This window comes from Polistes canadensis, unplaced genomic scaffold, assembly GCF_001313835.1.
Source record: "Polistes canadensis isolate GaletaPanama2010 unplaced genomic scaffold, ASM131383v1 scaffold_52, whole genome shotgun sequence".
In the NCBI taxonomy this organism is placed as follows: domain Eukaryota; kingdom Metazoa; phylum Arthropoda; class Insecta; order Hymenoptera; family Vespidae; genus Polistes; species Polistes canadensis.
In genome coordinates, this window is record NW_014569599.1 from 228,215 (window position 1) to 242,371 (window position 14,157).

Sequence of the window (14,157 nt, forward strand, 5' to 3'; positions counted from 1 at the left end):
ATCGGCTCGTATACCGAAACGCTTTAATTTGACTCCAGGTCTCCAGGTGCATGGTAGCCAACCAGAAGATGCGTTTACCAACATTTACCTTGTCGAAGACAATACTCGTTTTAAAATAGACAAACAACATACAGATAAGAATTAAATACGCGACAATTGTATATGTATAACATTTAAAAATTATTACGTATCATTGACAAAGAATTTTTCAACAATTTTTCTAAACGTCTAACATGTGATTGAAAACAGAATGAAATAAAAGAATAAATTATGCGTTTGTTCGATCCGAAATATGACATATACGAGACAAGGGGGTGTAAGTAACACATTTCGTAGGATCAGTTCGTTTATGGTTGTTCCGTGAGCTTGTGTGCACCCAGGCGTGGGTTGTACTTTCGTGTCATGTTATACTGGAATATGTCCTATGCTGAGTATATACAGGGAATCACGCGAAAAGGAATGAGTGGGTTGCTGCCGCGCTTGGGAAAGGTTCCCAGAGAGAACGAACGAGTTTGTATGTCAAAGAGAGAGAGAGATAGATAGAGATAGATAGATAGAAGTCAATGAGAGAGTGGCACGTGCTAATGAAACGCGACAACCAACGCAAAGTCATGTCCGATCGCGTGGCGACTGACGCCAAGAGTAAACCGTCGTCTTGCAGGTTGTTCGATCGTGACGGCAGCATGGAAACGATGAACGGGCGAGCATGTAATGTCCGATTATGCACTTGATCGAGGTGAGATCCTTCGATAAACCGCCGAAACCCATTGAAAGATCGTTTCAGATAAATTTGCATTTAATATATTATCTCTAAGTATTATATACCTTATTATTTATTTCTATTATTCTTTTATTAAGCATAAAAATAATTCAATGATTTTAAAATAATCAATCCGCGTGATCCATATATTGCACAAATATACGAACACAGTTGACGAACCAACCGAAAATAAAAAGATCAGCAACGGAATGGTGTTAGCACGTTAACCCAATTAGCATCCGGACACACCTTTGTTTGAAGTTCGAAACTCACGAAAGGAGTACAAAATTCAAGCGTGGTTTCAAATGACTATACTTCGTAGGTGGGGGGGGGGAGAAAAGGGACACGAGAACGTATATCGAACTGTTGCTGCGTTATCCCGTTTCATTAGCAAGCGCATACCCATTGACGAGTTCGTTACTCCGTTCATTCACTGTCCAGGCGAGAGGCAGGTCACTTGCCTCTCTCTCTCTCTCTTTCTCTGTAAATACAGACACCGGAGCAAGTCGCCGGTTGCAGACACAAAAGTCAAGGAACCTTTGGAATAGCAAGCCACTCGCCAATTGCCGTCACCACTGGCACGGTACGACGGTAACAGTCCGCAACGGTCCGCGGTATCTGCGGTCTCTCGATCTTCGATTTAAAAGACTCAGCTAAAAGCCCTGGCCAAACGACTACCCCTTTTTTTCCTCCGTTCCTTCCTTCCTTCCTTCCTTCCTTCCTTCAGCTTATCCACTGTTATAATTTTTACTTACTGATTTCCTGCGTTCTACCATTTTTTAATAAATTATTCCTGCTACCTAATGTAACCACCATCTTCGTCAAATGTCAATTGAATTCAATTTCTTTTTGTTTTAGATAATTTATTGCTATTGGTCATTTGATATACAGGTCGTTTGTACGTTTAGTGTCAAAGATGCAGAAATATGATATGAAATTTGTCAGTTTGCAAAAGAAGACGCACGTTTGCACGTGTCAGAGATATACGGTGATATTTTTTCGGGATAAAACATCTCGAAATTCGTGGCACTCGAGTTGGTTACTAAACGATCGCAATCAGGAAAAAAGAGAGGAAGGGAAAGGAACGTGGGAGGATAAGGGGAAGAAAAGAGATCGGTCCGGTCACGAAACTTCAAAGTGTTCCCCCGGCAAACCGAGAACGGCCGGCTGGGGGGAGTTTGGACGAAGATACTCGTACTCGTACTCGAAGAAACGGGAGTGACTCGTTTGGACTTCTACGGCGAAAGATCGAGTGACAAGCGAATACGCCGACAATTTGCATACCCGTTCGTTACAATCACGCCCTCGTGCCTCGTGCGAAAGTCATCGCTCGTTAACGACGTCCCGTAGAAACGAAATGGTCTCTTAACACCTACCGTAACGAACGGTAATCAAATTTAGATTCTAAATTGAGATCGATGACATTTCGTTTGTTTCATTGAATTTTATTATCTTTTATATTTGCACCGATTAACGAAATTAAAAAATATCAAAAGGTATTTAAATCATTCATTGGATCTATCACTTCGCTAAGTTTATTGTAAAAGTAATAGGAATATGATAAAAATATTGAATTTGTACTGATTTTCAGAAAGATATTCGTCGGTAGAAATTTCCTGGGGCAATAATATACTTTTATTTATTTATAACAGAACTTACTTACGAATCATCGATTTAATTGACACAAAAATATGTTTGAGATTTATGCGAAAGGGAAAACTGAGGAGGAAAATATTACGGGAGATGTTTTACAACCGAGGTTCAAAATTGTAGGCCTATTAAAATACTGTAAATTTTTGTCTATAGTGAGAGAGAGAGAGAGTATTATCCACACCGTGGTATAATACGAGGCGGTAATTCAGTCGGTGAGACGACTTTGTCGAAGAGAAAGACTTTTCAATAGTCATCGTTTGTAGGAAGTGGCCACTCGAGGATGATGGCGCGTATCGCCCACGCCTTTTATGCTTCTGCACAGAAATTTCAAGTTCGTTCGTCTATTCGGCTTTTGTACGAGTGTTACGTCGTGCTGGAAGTATTCGTTCGTCGGTAAATCATAAGTCGTATATAGGTATAAGTAAAAGTCTTTGAGAAATAAAAGCCAAAGAATAAGTATGAGGAATACCAATACGAATGGTAATATGAATAGGAATATGAATAAGAAGTAAAATATAAGTGTGTATAAGGACGGAGTGGCTACTACAACGGCAGCTGACGCGGCTTGAACCAGAGAGAAGTCATTATTTAAAAGAAACTTCTAAGCAAGTCACTATACCGTAAGAATTCCAGAATAAAAACTACGTATGTAAACCCATATCGCGAGATTATTTTCCCGCACACGGTTACACAATTACGAATATATTTTTCTCAAAAAATTAATTTATATAAAAAATATCTTGATCCTAATATCTTATCCTATTAATTTATGTGTTGTAATTAATTGAACAGTAAATAATTGTTATAAAAATGTGTAAACTTACCGAATCCCATACGAACTTCTTCCTCGTCGTCGCTGTCGATATGTTTGATGCCAGCCACTTCGAAGCTTCTGGCACATTGATCTTTCCTTGAATTCGATGTTATGGAAGATGCCGTGCCGCAATCACACTCGTCTTCAGGACCGTGCTCGCCGCAGGCACAATCTTCACCTGCACACTTGCAACCAAGGAGAGGATCGTCCGTGTCTATGTTCCTGCAGGCAGGACAGGGGAATGTAAGATCATCGAGGGAGACCCTTTCGATCTTTCGCTCAACGGTGACGAGAAGATTGGCGATGTAAGTCGGCAGTTCCTCGTCGGTTACGTCCTCGAGGTGTCGAGCTTTCTGTAGTCGTTCTTCCAGTTGCTCCTTCCTCGTTTCCCTCCTCTTTTCAACTTCCTGCCTTCCCACAAGTTGTTCCAACCTAAGAGGACTCTTAAGATCCTCCGGTGCGATTGGTCTGCTTCTTGTTTCGCATCTACCACTTTCCTTCCACTTTTCCATTATCGTTGGGGATACAACCTTGGCGCACCTTTTCACTTTTGCTGAAAGACTAGACGACGATTCGAAACCCTCCTCGGTTAATTCCTCTTGCAATTGCTGCTGATGATGGTGGTGGTGGTGGTGGTGTTGTTGCTGTTGTTGGGGATATTTTTCAAATCCACTATCACTATCTTCTATATCGTTTTTCCAACATATGACGCTAGACGTCGAATTTGATTTTGTCACCGGCGTCATAGCCGTCAAAATACTCGAACTCGTATGCCCAACATCGGAATTTTCTGATCCTTCCTTTGATCTTTCCACTACTTCTTCTTCTTCTTTTTCTTTTTCTTTTTTTTCTTTCGTTTCCTCTTTTTCTTCTTCTTCTCCTTCTTCTTTTCTTTTGTCTTCTTTAACACTTTTTCCTGTTTCGCGCGACCTACGACGTGCACGGGCTACCGTCGTTGTCGTACTCGTACTAGCACCGCTATTGGACCCTGTTATTGTTGCAGAATTGTGTTGAGTTTTTCGCGAAGGTTCCCGCCAATCCATAAACTCGTCCTCACGCTCCCAACCGAGGATCCCTGGGGCCCTCATCGACGTTGCTCGCCAGATCACTGCTATCTGTGAGAAATCGTAGGTAAAAAATAAAATAATATAAAATAACATGTTCAGAGAATAAATCGTATCGTTTATTTAGTTATCGATTATTTGTATTAATTAATAAGAAAAATAAATGTGAGATAATTTAGCAATACAATTTTCCTAGGTAAAAATAAATATCAATATGATAAATTGGCATACTTCCTGTACGTGTATAAACATATTAACATATACACGTTTATTTTCTATTGTTCGATCAAATCCGTTTAGATAGAAAGATGCTTGGTAAAGAAATGATCATCGCTAAGGAACGTTAGGAATCTTTGACACGTCGTCGGGACGTTCGGGACCATCCTTCGCGCGACGAATAAACGCGAAAACAAAAAAAGAAGCGAAGAGGGAACGATGAAAAGAAAGAAAGAAAGAAAGAAAGAAGAGGATGGAAAGAAAAGGGACGTGACTCACCTCGACGGTATTCCGCTCGACGATTTCAACAGCAGCAGCAGCAGCAGCAGCGGCCACGGTACCGCTCGACAAAGTGCTTGCTGTTACTGCTGCACTCCGTACACAGAGGTAACATTCCCCAAGTCTTAGTGCCGAAGCTTCGAGTTCGCCCAACTGCAGGACAAGGGCTCTCCCACCTATCGTCAAAGGCCAACCCTCTGGCACCACTAATTCATTACCCTGCAAATTAATAATAATCCTAAATTAATTCTAAAATCTTATAAACATTTTTCATTTATAATTTTATACGAATAACCATTGTGTGTCACATGACAAATTAAGATTTCAGATCAATTTAAGTAGAGTATTGGGTTGGCCGAATAGCTCGTTAGGTTTCTAAATTGAATAGGAACATTTATTTCCTAATAATTAACACGTATTTTTAAGTTGTATTATAAAATATGATATCCCACACTTGAAATATGTGTGGTACGCAAAGATATCGAAAAATAATTGATTAGATTACATAGAAATGAATTATTAATAACGCTGATTCAAATCGGTAATCGGAGCTTCGAGGATGGGTAAGAACGAAAGGCAGATTAGGGTGAATTCCCGAGAGGTTTCATTCTCTTTATCTTTTTGCCCAACAACCCCACCCCACCCTAAGTTGACGAGTTGGAATGCGACTGGAATTTAATCGGATTCAAATAGTGTTGCACGTGCGCAGTATAAGAAAGAAAGAGAGAGAGAGGGGAGCAAAGTTGGAATGCATAGTCCTGTAAGTACCCACGCCGGACGAGTACCTTCGAAAGGCGCAGCAAAGAGACACCTTACGCTTCGTAATGCTTTGTATTGCTTCGCCCACGTGTGCACGAGTCCTATGGCACGCAAGCAATTAGACTAGAAGAAAGTAGACACCCTATGTGTGTGTGTGTGTGTGAGAGAAACTCCTCTTACAAAGTTCCTTGCATTCCATAAGACAAAGGTCGACTCGAGTCAATCCTCAAAAATTCGTTTTTAAATACGAATTTGAACTTCATTTAAATATTGGATAATTTACTTCTAAAGAATTTTTCAGTTTTGTTCGAGTTTGGATTATTTCACGCAATGAAATATATAGCATATAAAAAAAAAATGTCTAACATGTATTTGAATTAAATTAATTATCCTTATTACGAGGGCTTTTGTTTAGAGACTGCAACGTTTGATATCTTATTAGTGGATTTCGAATCTGCTAAAATAGATTAAAAGAAATATGCAAGAGAGAATGTAATAATGGTTAGAAAGGTAGAAAGGTTCATAATGTAACAAGGTACACACATATATATATACATATAGTAGTTTTCATTATCCTTCATGAAATCCTATGTCTGTCAATTCGCATAAGCGACAGGGTAGAAAAAACTTTCTGAGAGTTTCTATCGGTTGTGATTTTCTGCGAGTCAATCCACTGGTGGAACTTAATTAAGGCGTGCGTGCTTGACGATGACGACGACGACAACGACGACGACAACGCATTTGTGTCTAACGCTCGTAGGTAGACACACTTACTAGATTCTAATGTAAGTAAGTAAGTATAAGTATGTGTGCGTGCGTATTATAAGCGTATACGTGTTGAAGCTTGGCGTCGCGTGTCCGTGTCGCGTGCCGTAAGTTGAAGCAGACACCAAGCATTTCCCTTCGCGTGTTCTCTCCTTCGTCTTCCTCGTCATCGTCAGTTACGTGCCAACGTATACAACGGAGAGTCCTCATGAGAAGTTAACAGGAACTGGCCCAGATTCCTTGGGTTTCCTTTGCGTAGGAAAAGTGAGAAAGGGTAATCGAGAAATAATGAAAGGTGGACTTGGAAATTAATACTTAAGTATTTTTCCCCTATTACATTATCAACATTGTATTATAATCAACCTGCAATTATACAGGAGTCCTGTGAAATCTATTCTTTCGTAAGCAAATTATTATGAACTATTATTCAAATTCTTATAATCTTGGATAATTCTAAATAGACCAATAATTTTCGATTACATTTTTTCTAATCTGTTTAATTGAAACAATTATTCTAGAACGGGAAGTAAATCACGTTCAAGGTTGTTCCATAGCAATGAATCCTTTTTGTATCGTTGTTGCATTGATTCTTTGATATTGTAACCGTTAGAAAATTTGGAATAGGAAAATTTCATGAATGGTGTCAGTTGGTCTCTGTCTTTTTGTTCTCGTCTATGTTCTTCTTCCGTTGTGTGTTGTATGGCATTGCAACGAGCGTGTTTATGATGTTGCTTGGATAAGAAACACGGCCGTCGGCGTCCGTCACTTGAGTGTCTCATTAGTGGGGAACCTTTCGCGAAAGACGTATCTGCCCCGAAACTAAGCTGACTTTCACTGCCCGTCCTTCTGATTTATCGCCGGAATGTCCTTCGATTTATGTCCCGCCTCCGCATAGGGGAATCTTGCGTTCACCTCTTCTGAACCAACCAACTTCTAAGATTCAAACACACAACGAATATCGGATCCCACGGGCTACGATCTAACAAACTCTTCTTATATCTTACCTAGTGCTAATTAGACGATCGGGACAAAAGATAAAACGATAAATTTATAACTGGAAACTCTTTATGCGATTCTTCCTTGGATAATAATCGTCTGGTAAGAAAGATCGACGTTAACTTCCTTCCACATTTCTTACTTACTTTCTAAAAGGTTAACTTTTCTAAGAGCCACGCACGTTTCTCGATCGACGAACTGATCGTTGATCGATCTAGATCTATTCTCTATATATTCTTATCAAGAATCTTTGGAACAAAATTCGACTAATTTATTCATATTTTTTGTATTTTTTACTCTATTACTTAAATTTACAAACTTATGATAGATACCAAATTACTGTAGATACATTTTAGCTAGGACAAATCATACAAATTTGTACTCTGACATAATCCTGGCATAATTCTTAACTAACCCACGTACAATTGTATAATAATAAATCTTGTTTTGTGCCTGAAAGTAGTGTACACCCAAATAGAATCATATATAAACCTTGCTTCGCATTCCAAGTAGCTAGCAACCTAGCTAGCTAGCTAGCTAGCTAGCAACATTGAAACAAACAAAAAAAGTACCAGTTTCTTTCTAGCGTAACCATTTCATTTGTAACCATTTCCCATTTCAGATAAAAATGACAACAAGAAAAAATGATAGACACTTCAGTTAAAATTTAATATACCATAACTATCGAGTATTCTATTTGAAATAAAAATGTAGATCAAGTCTTGTATGGTATAACAATTTATTTAAAGTTCAATATTAGATTAGAGAAAAACTGATGAGAGAACGATGATGGATAAAAAAGAGAAAGAAAAGTAAGGAAGTAAAGTGCAAATACGTATCTTGTATATACCAAAGTGTCTCTTCTCAGCGTGGAACTTAGAGAGGACGCCCCGTGATCCGATGAAAGTCGGTAAAGACTGATTTCGATCTGTTACCATAGAGAACCCGATGGGGAGAAGCTCTATTCCAAGTAGGTATGTACTTGTTTTGCGTGCGTTCTGAAAAAACCTGGCCAGCAGCAATAGCAGCAGCACGCGGCTCTCTCGTAAGGAACTTACCAGCGTGCTACCAGTGTGCTACCAGTGTGCTACCAGTATGCTACCAGTGTGTTACCAACACGACAACACACTGTGTAACACACAGGCTCGCGATCAAATTAATCGGCATGACATCGTTGTTGTTACTTCCTTCGCAATTCATGAACGTCTTTCACTTTACCTAGGTAATCTTTTTCTCTTCCATTTTTAATTTTCTTTTTTATCTCGAACACACGAACTAGGATATAAGTGTCCTCTTTCGTTCCGTCCATTATTGTTAAAGGGAACGAAAATAAAACGTGTGTAAAATCCATCGATAGTTAAACTATTAAAAAAAAAAAAATAAATCAAATATAATTTTTAAAATTGTACAATATGGGAAAATTGTGGAAAATGTTAGATAGGCTGGAGGTCAATAGAAAATGATCGAAACATGAACGGGGATGAGAGAATGCGTGGCGTGAAACGCAAGTTTTGCTTCTTCGACGATAAAACGTCATGAACCATAAGGCCTTTGCAATATCTCTCTCTCTCTCTCTCTCTCTCGTTTACTCTTTCATAGTAGGTTTCATTCGCTTGTGGCGTGTAGAAGACGGTACGACGAGAGAACAGCAACACGGCTCGTTTAAAATGCAGATTAGAGGGGACCTTAAAGGCCTTAGGCCCGCACTCTTGCACGGCCGTCGTGTCTCGTGATAGGCGCGTGCGAAAGCCGTGGAAACTGAAAGAGGAGAAGGTAGAGGAGGAGGAGGAGGAGGAAGAAGGAATGGGACTTTTCAAACGATTTCACTCAGTCAGTCAGTTAGCATTGAACCGTTCGCGCCCATGGACTATCACCGAGCCGACATGGGACATCCGACATGGACATGGTCTTCCGTCTTATTGTGTCTCTCAAACATTTCTTTCCATTTTCTTTTCACTCTCCTACACATAATTCTATGCTTAACGGTAGTATGTCATTCGTTTCTTTGAAATGACACAAGACCAATGGATTTCTAAACAATATTTTATAAACGGGTTTAACATATTTTGTTTAAATTTAATATTACAATTATAAATACAATAATACAAATTTTACGAGATTAACGATTGATACTTGAAAAGTCAATATATTCGGATCACAGGAATCCAAAAAAAATAAGAATAATTACACGATTATGGTGGTAATAATCGCATATTGTATATACGTGTGGGAGAGAGTGAAAAGATTAACAAGTAATAAATCAAGATGCGTGAAAGGTCTAATAATGAAATGTATTCTTAGTTTTGGCAAATCGATCGAAACTACAAGAGACAGACAATCCGTAAACAAGTCGATGGCGAAACTTTATGGTTTAAGATCCGGAATGGAAGGAGACTCGGTTCCATTTAAAGAGCAATAAATTACTGCCAAGTCAGACACGTCCACGGCATTCTTCTGGCAACGGTTAACAATAAAGATTCGTGAAGCAAAAGAGACGAACCGTCCTCTCCTGTTGCAGGATTTCTCGAGTGGTTGTCGAGCGATTGGTGGATCAAGTTCAGCAAAAGGTCGATCTCTCGAATGGCGAAACTTTGCTGTTGCTGTTGCTGCTGCGATAGGATAGAACGATATCTCTTTCATTCTCTTTTATTTCATTCTTTCTCTTTCCTCGTTTTCACAATTTCTCCCTCATCCTTGCGATACATACTCCTCGTAGAAGAATTACGAGGTCGATAAACACAAAGCAGTACCGCAAATCTTATTCCCATTCGTATTGCAGATCGATCATCCTCTACACCCGTTTATTCATTTTCCCAAGGATTTATTCGAAAGTATATCAAGGTGAATTCAAGTATTTAATAAACGTTCTCGTATTATTTTTAGGATATATTTAATCCTTATCGATTTCTAAACTCTATCGTCGTATTTAATTCGTTTAATTTATTTTAAACGAATGTTCTTTCTGCAAACTACCACGTGAAATCCATTTAATATAATATATTCACTAATATTTAATATTATATTAATATTTCGTAATATTATATTGTACATTGCTAAGTTAATAAATTGCTGATTAAAGTGATAAGGTTTGAAGAAATGGAATAAAGGAAATAAAAAAAAGAAGTGTGTTATGCGTAGGTGTTAACTGGACGAGTTGAAGCAAGATAATTTTTGTTGCAAGGCCTATTAAAAGAAAAATATGGAGCATGTTATCTGCAGGTCCATCTTACATCTCGAGTCCTGTTTCCGGAAAGTAAAATCTTTCTTACGGCTCCTATAACGGTATACTTACGTAACGAGCCTCTTCTTCTGCTTACACACCGAGAATAAAATATGTCTTATGCGAGTAAAAAAAAACGTGAATTGCAAAAGACGTCTCTGTAGTTAACGTTTGAAAGAACTCGAGCAATTTTGATTTCTTCTTAATTGCATACATAGTTACGTTATTACAATATTTTCATATTTAACGTTAAATTTAGTGTTCTTCTTTTCGCACGTGTCTTCGTTCGAATTATATATAATAATTTTTGTTGCATAAGTATTACGAAGCATACTAATTAAATTAGACACTCTTATATCAGCTTATCGATCTGTTTAAACAACAGGGAACACGCTTAACACAAGTAGAACTAAAAAAAAAGAAATAAAAAGGATGGAAAAGAAAACTTGACTGTCATCAATGCGAATGAAGAGGCAAAGAAACGATGATAGTGAATGAAAGAAAACGTGACACGCGATACGACAAGATTAAACCTATGTGTTAATCGGTGTTTGCGATCAGTTCTAAGCATTAGAATGACACTTCAAACTGTTCTATCGTTTATTGGCCAAGATATCACATCTAGTTCTTAAAATTCGATCGTATTAATAAATAATTTCGAGATTCGAAGGATTCCATATATAAAAAGAATAAAAATAAAATGCAACCCAATACACGAACGCATGATAATAATTATTAGATGATATGCTGTTGTTCTTTTGGGGTATAACTTAGAAAATGAAGTTTCTAAATAAAAATATACGGATAAAAATCAGGTAGGACTTATTGGTTAACCTGATATACGTCACCAGAAGGAAGAGATTATCTGGGACACCCTGTACGTGTATATATGTTTATCTATATGTATTTTCTTTGTATATGGTATATATGTAAGATCGAAGATATTGCGATAATGAATCGCATCGTCGCCTCAAGCATCACGACGACCCTTCCTTTCAGATCTTACAGTGTGTGCACGTATACTAAACGCATATATATATATATATATACACACACACACACGTGCTTTGTCTTCATCCTTTCGATTCTATTTCTCTTCCTCTTTTCCTTCTCTCGAATACGACTTTAAAGACAGCCATCTTCTTCCCTTCGAGCTCCTTCGAGATAATTTAATGAAGACGTTCGACGGGCCGATTAGATCGCGTGACCTTGACTCCGATCGGATCGCCTCGAGACTCTGTGATGTGGAACGACGTCCATCAATTTAAAGTCGTTTGATCAACGAGAAAAACCTACTTTTCTATTCTACATTTCCCTACGAGGAAATAAAGGATTGAGTCTTCTTTTTTCTTGTATTTCATTTAACGACTGTTATATGCATGAACTAGATATCTAAAAAATAAAAAAACTTAATATACGATAACTGTAGAGTAGAACTTATGCTTTCGTAGTGTTTCATAAATGTTAATAGATTTATGATAGAATGAAATTGTTCAAATTCGACAATTGTTACAGAACAAACGAACAAACTGTATATCAATCGTTAAAGAATTTAATGTAAAAATAAAGAAATCGAATTATTTGTATAATGTGTTAACAACTTTCCCTGAATTCTTGACAGTATTTTGCCGTTTAGAAATAGAAAAATGATATCGATAGTAGATATACGAGTTTATACGTTAATCTAAAAGGAAAGGTTATAAAAGGAAAAAGAAAAAGAAAAAAAACAAGGACGTTTCCAATCTCCTGTCGTTTATCTTCGAACATAGAGAGGACCATCTTCTCGTTCTGCTACTCTAATAGAAGTTAGTATCGCGTTACGAAGATAGAGTCTTCTTTTACCAGGGACTATCCGGCATTATCCGACGTGACATTTCGTGAAAATATGACGACGGCGATCGTTTCTCGTTACCAACGACGTCTTTTCTTTTACCTCCTAGAGAGAGAGAGAGTTAATTACCGTTCTCACGATGCGATCATTGCGATTCTTATCGAAACTCTACGAACGGGCGAAGCCCATTGAGATTGAAAGATTAAAAAGAGTCGTCGAATATTTTCTTTTTTCTTTTTCTTTTCTATACGCTCGACTATGAAATCCTTTAACCCTAAAGCTTTTCTTTCACTCAAAAAAAAACGAAGAAAAAAAAAATAGTATAATTTATAATAATATAATTATATATTATATATTACAAGAGTATGTATATATATATATATATTGTAGAAAGTTTTTATGTTAGATTAGAGATCATAATTATAACTTATAATATAGAATTATAAAATTTAAATTATATTTTTATTCTCTAACGCGATCTTTAATGTGCATGTGTGAATTATATTATTATAAATTTTATTATATATTTATTTTTATGAGATGAAAAATTAATTAATATGGTATATACAATATATAATTTATTTTTTTTTCGATCTGATAACATTTTATTCGTTAGATTAATTTATACGAAACAATACGTTTAAGAAAATGAAAGAAAATATTGTTTTTTAATCTTCGTAAGGAAATAAATTAATAATAAGAAACAGCTGTGTGACGGCGAGATGATTAAACAAATGAAATAGAAGAATAAGAAACGTTTTGAATACCGTAGGAGCATAGATTGCTTTGCACTAAATATAGCGTTGGTTAATAAAGTACATCGTTTAATTAACTGACTGTCAATCATTTTGTTATCGACATTCTTTGTTGACTTTACGAGGAGGCAAATCTCCCCCTAGACAGACACATCCTGTTTCTGATTGCTAAAGGCCCCTTCCATTCTTCCTACTATCTTCGCAAGTTCATGTTCCATTGGGATTGTAATTCCCATTGTCAACATCATCGACAGGTTCATGGTGGTCGAACGAATCGACGCTTTTTTATTTACAAACTTTGACCCAATTGATATGGTTTTGTGTAAGTATCATAATTCTAGGAAAAAATTAATCATTAGAAAATCCTCCAACTAAGTAGTGTTGTTTTATATTACATAAAATAAAAAGTGCATCATATATATTTTTTTGTAATTTTTCAAGCCACGAGTATAAATGATGAGCTATCAGTTATCCTATTTTGATATATGTCACGGATCTAACCCTATTATCCAGTAAACCAATCGAAATGTTAAATCACATTAACTGAACACATAAAAACAATCTCTCGTTTCTCATTGATATTTCAAAACGTATGAAAGAAGATATTTTAACTCTATCACAGACAAGACTTAGGGTGAATTGAGATGTTCTATCAATACTTGCTTAGCTATTAGATCCGATTATCTTTTCAAAGCTGACTTGATATTAGAAACGACGAGAGGACATCTCGACCTACTTGATACGTCGCGTATATTATACAGAAACACATATATAAATTCATATATACATATATATATATCGCGTATAAATGTGTATATATAGTATATGCACGTTTCTCTTAAGTATAATAATTAGAATAATTTTTTGTAAAGGCAATTGCGAGGTAGACAAGACGCGATTAATAACCACGATACGCAGGAATTACTCTATGAACATGTCAATTTCAAGCAATCGAAGATCTAACCGATGGATGGAAAATTATTTCGACTAGATAAAATACATGATCTATGTTTCTATGTTAGATAGATTATGGATGTGCATCGAA

The 14,157-nt window shown here is 36.9% G+C and overlaps 1 protein-coding gene across 3 annotated transcripts in view; it reads right to left on the bottom strand.

Moving 5' to 3' along the window:
- The window catches only part of LOC106785530, a 224,641-nt gene that overhangs the window by 99,906 nt on the left and 110,578 nt on the right, over positions 1-14,157 (bottom strand). For all 3 annotated transcript variants that reach the window (XM_014746090.1, XM_014746091.1, XM_014746092.1), the window contains 2 exons: positions 4,787-5,005; positions 3,238-4,342 (listed from right to left, as the gene is read on the bottom strand). In XM_014746090.1, the coding sequence (XP_014601576.1) occupies positions 3,238-4,342; positions 4,787-5,005 (1,324 nt within the window). The remainder of the gene's footprint in view (positions 1-3,237; positions 4,343-4,786; positions 5,006-14,157) is intronic.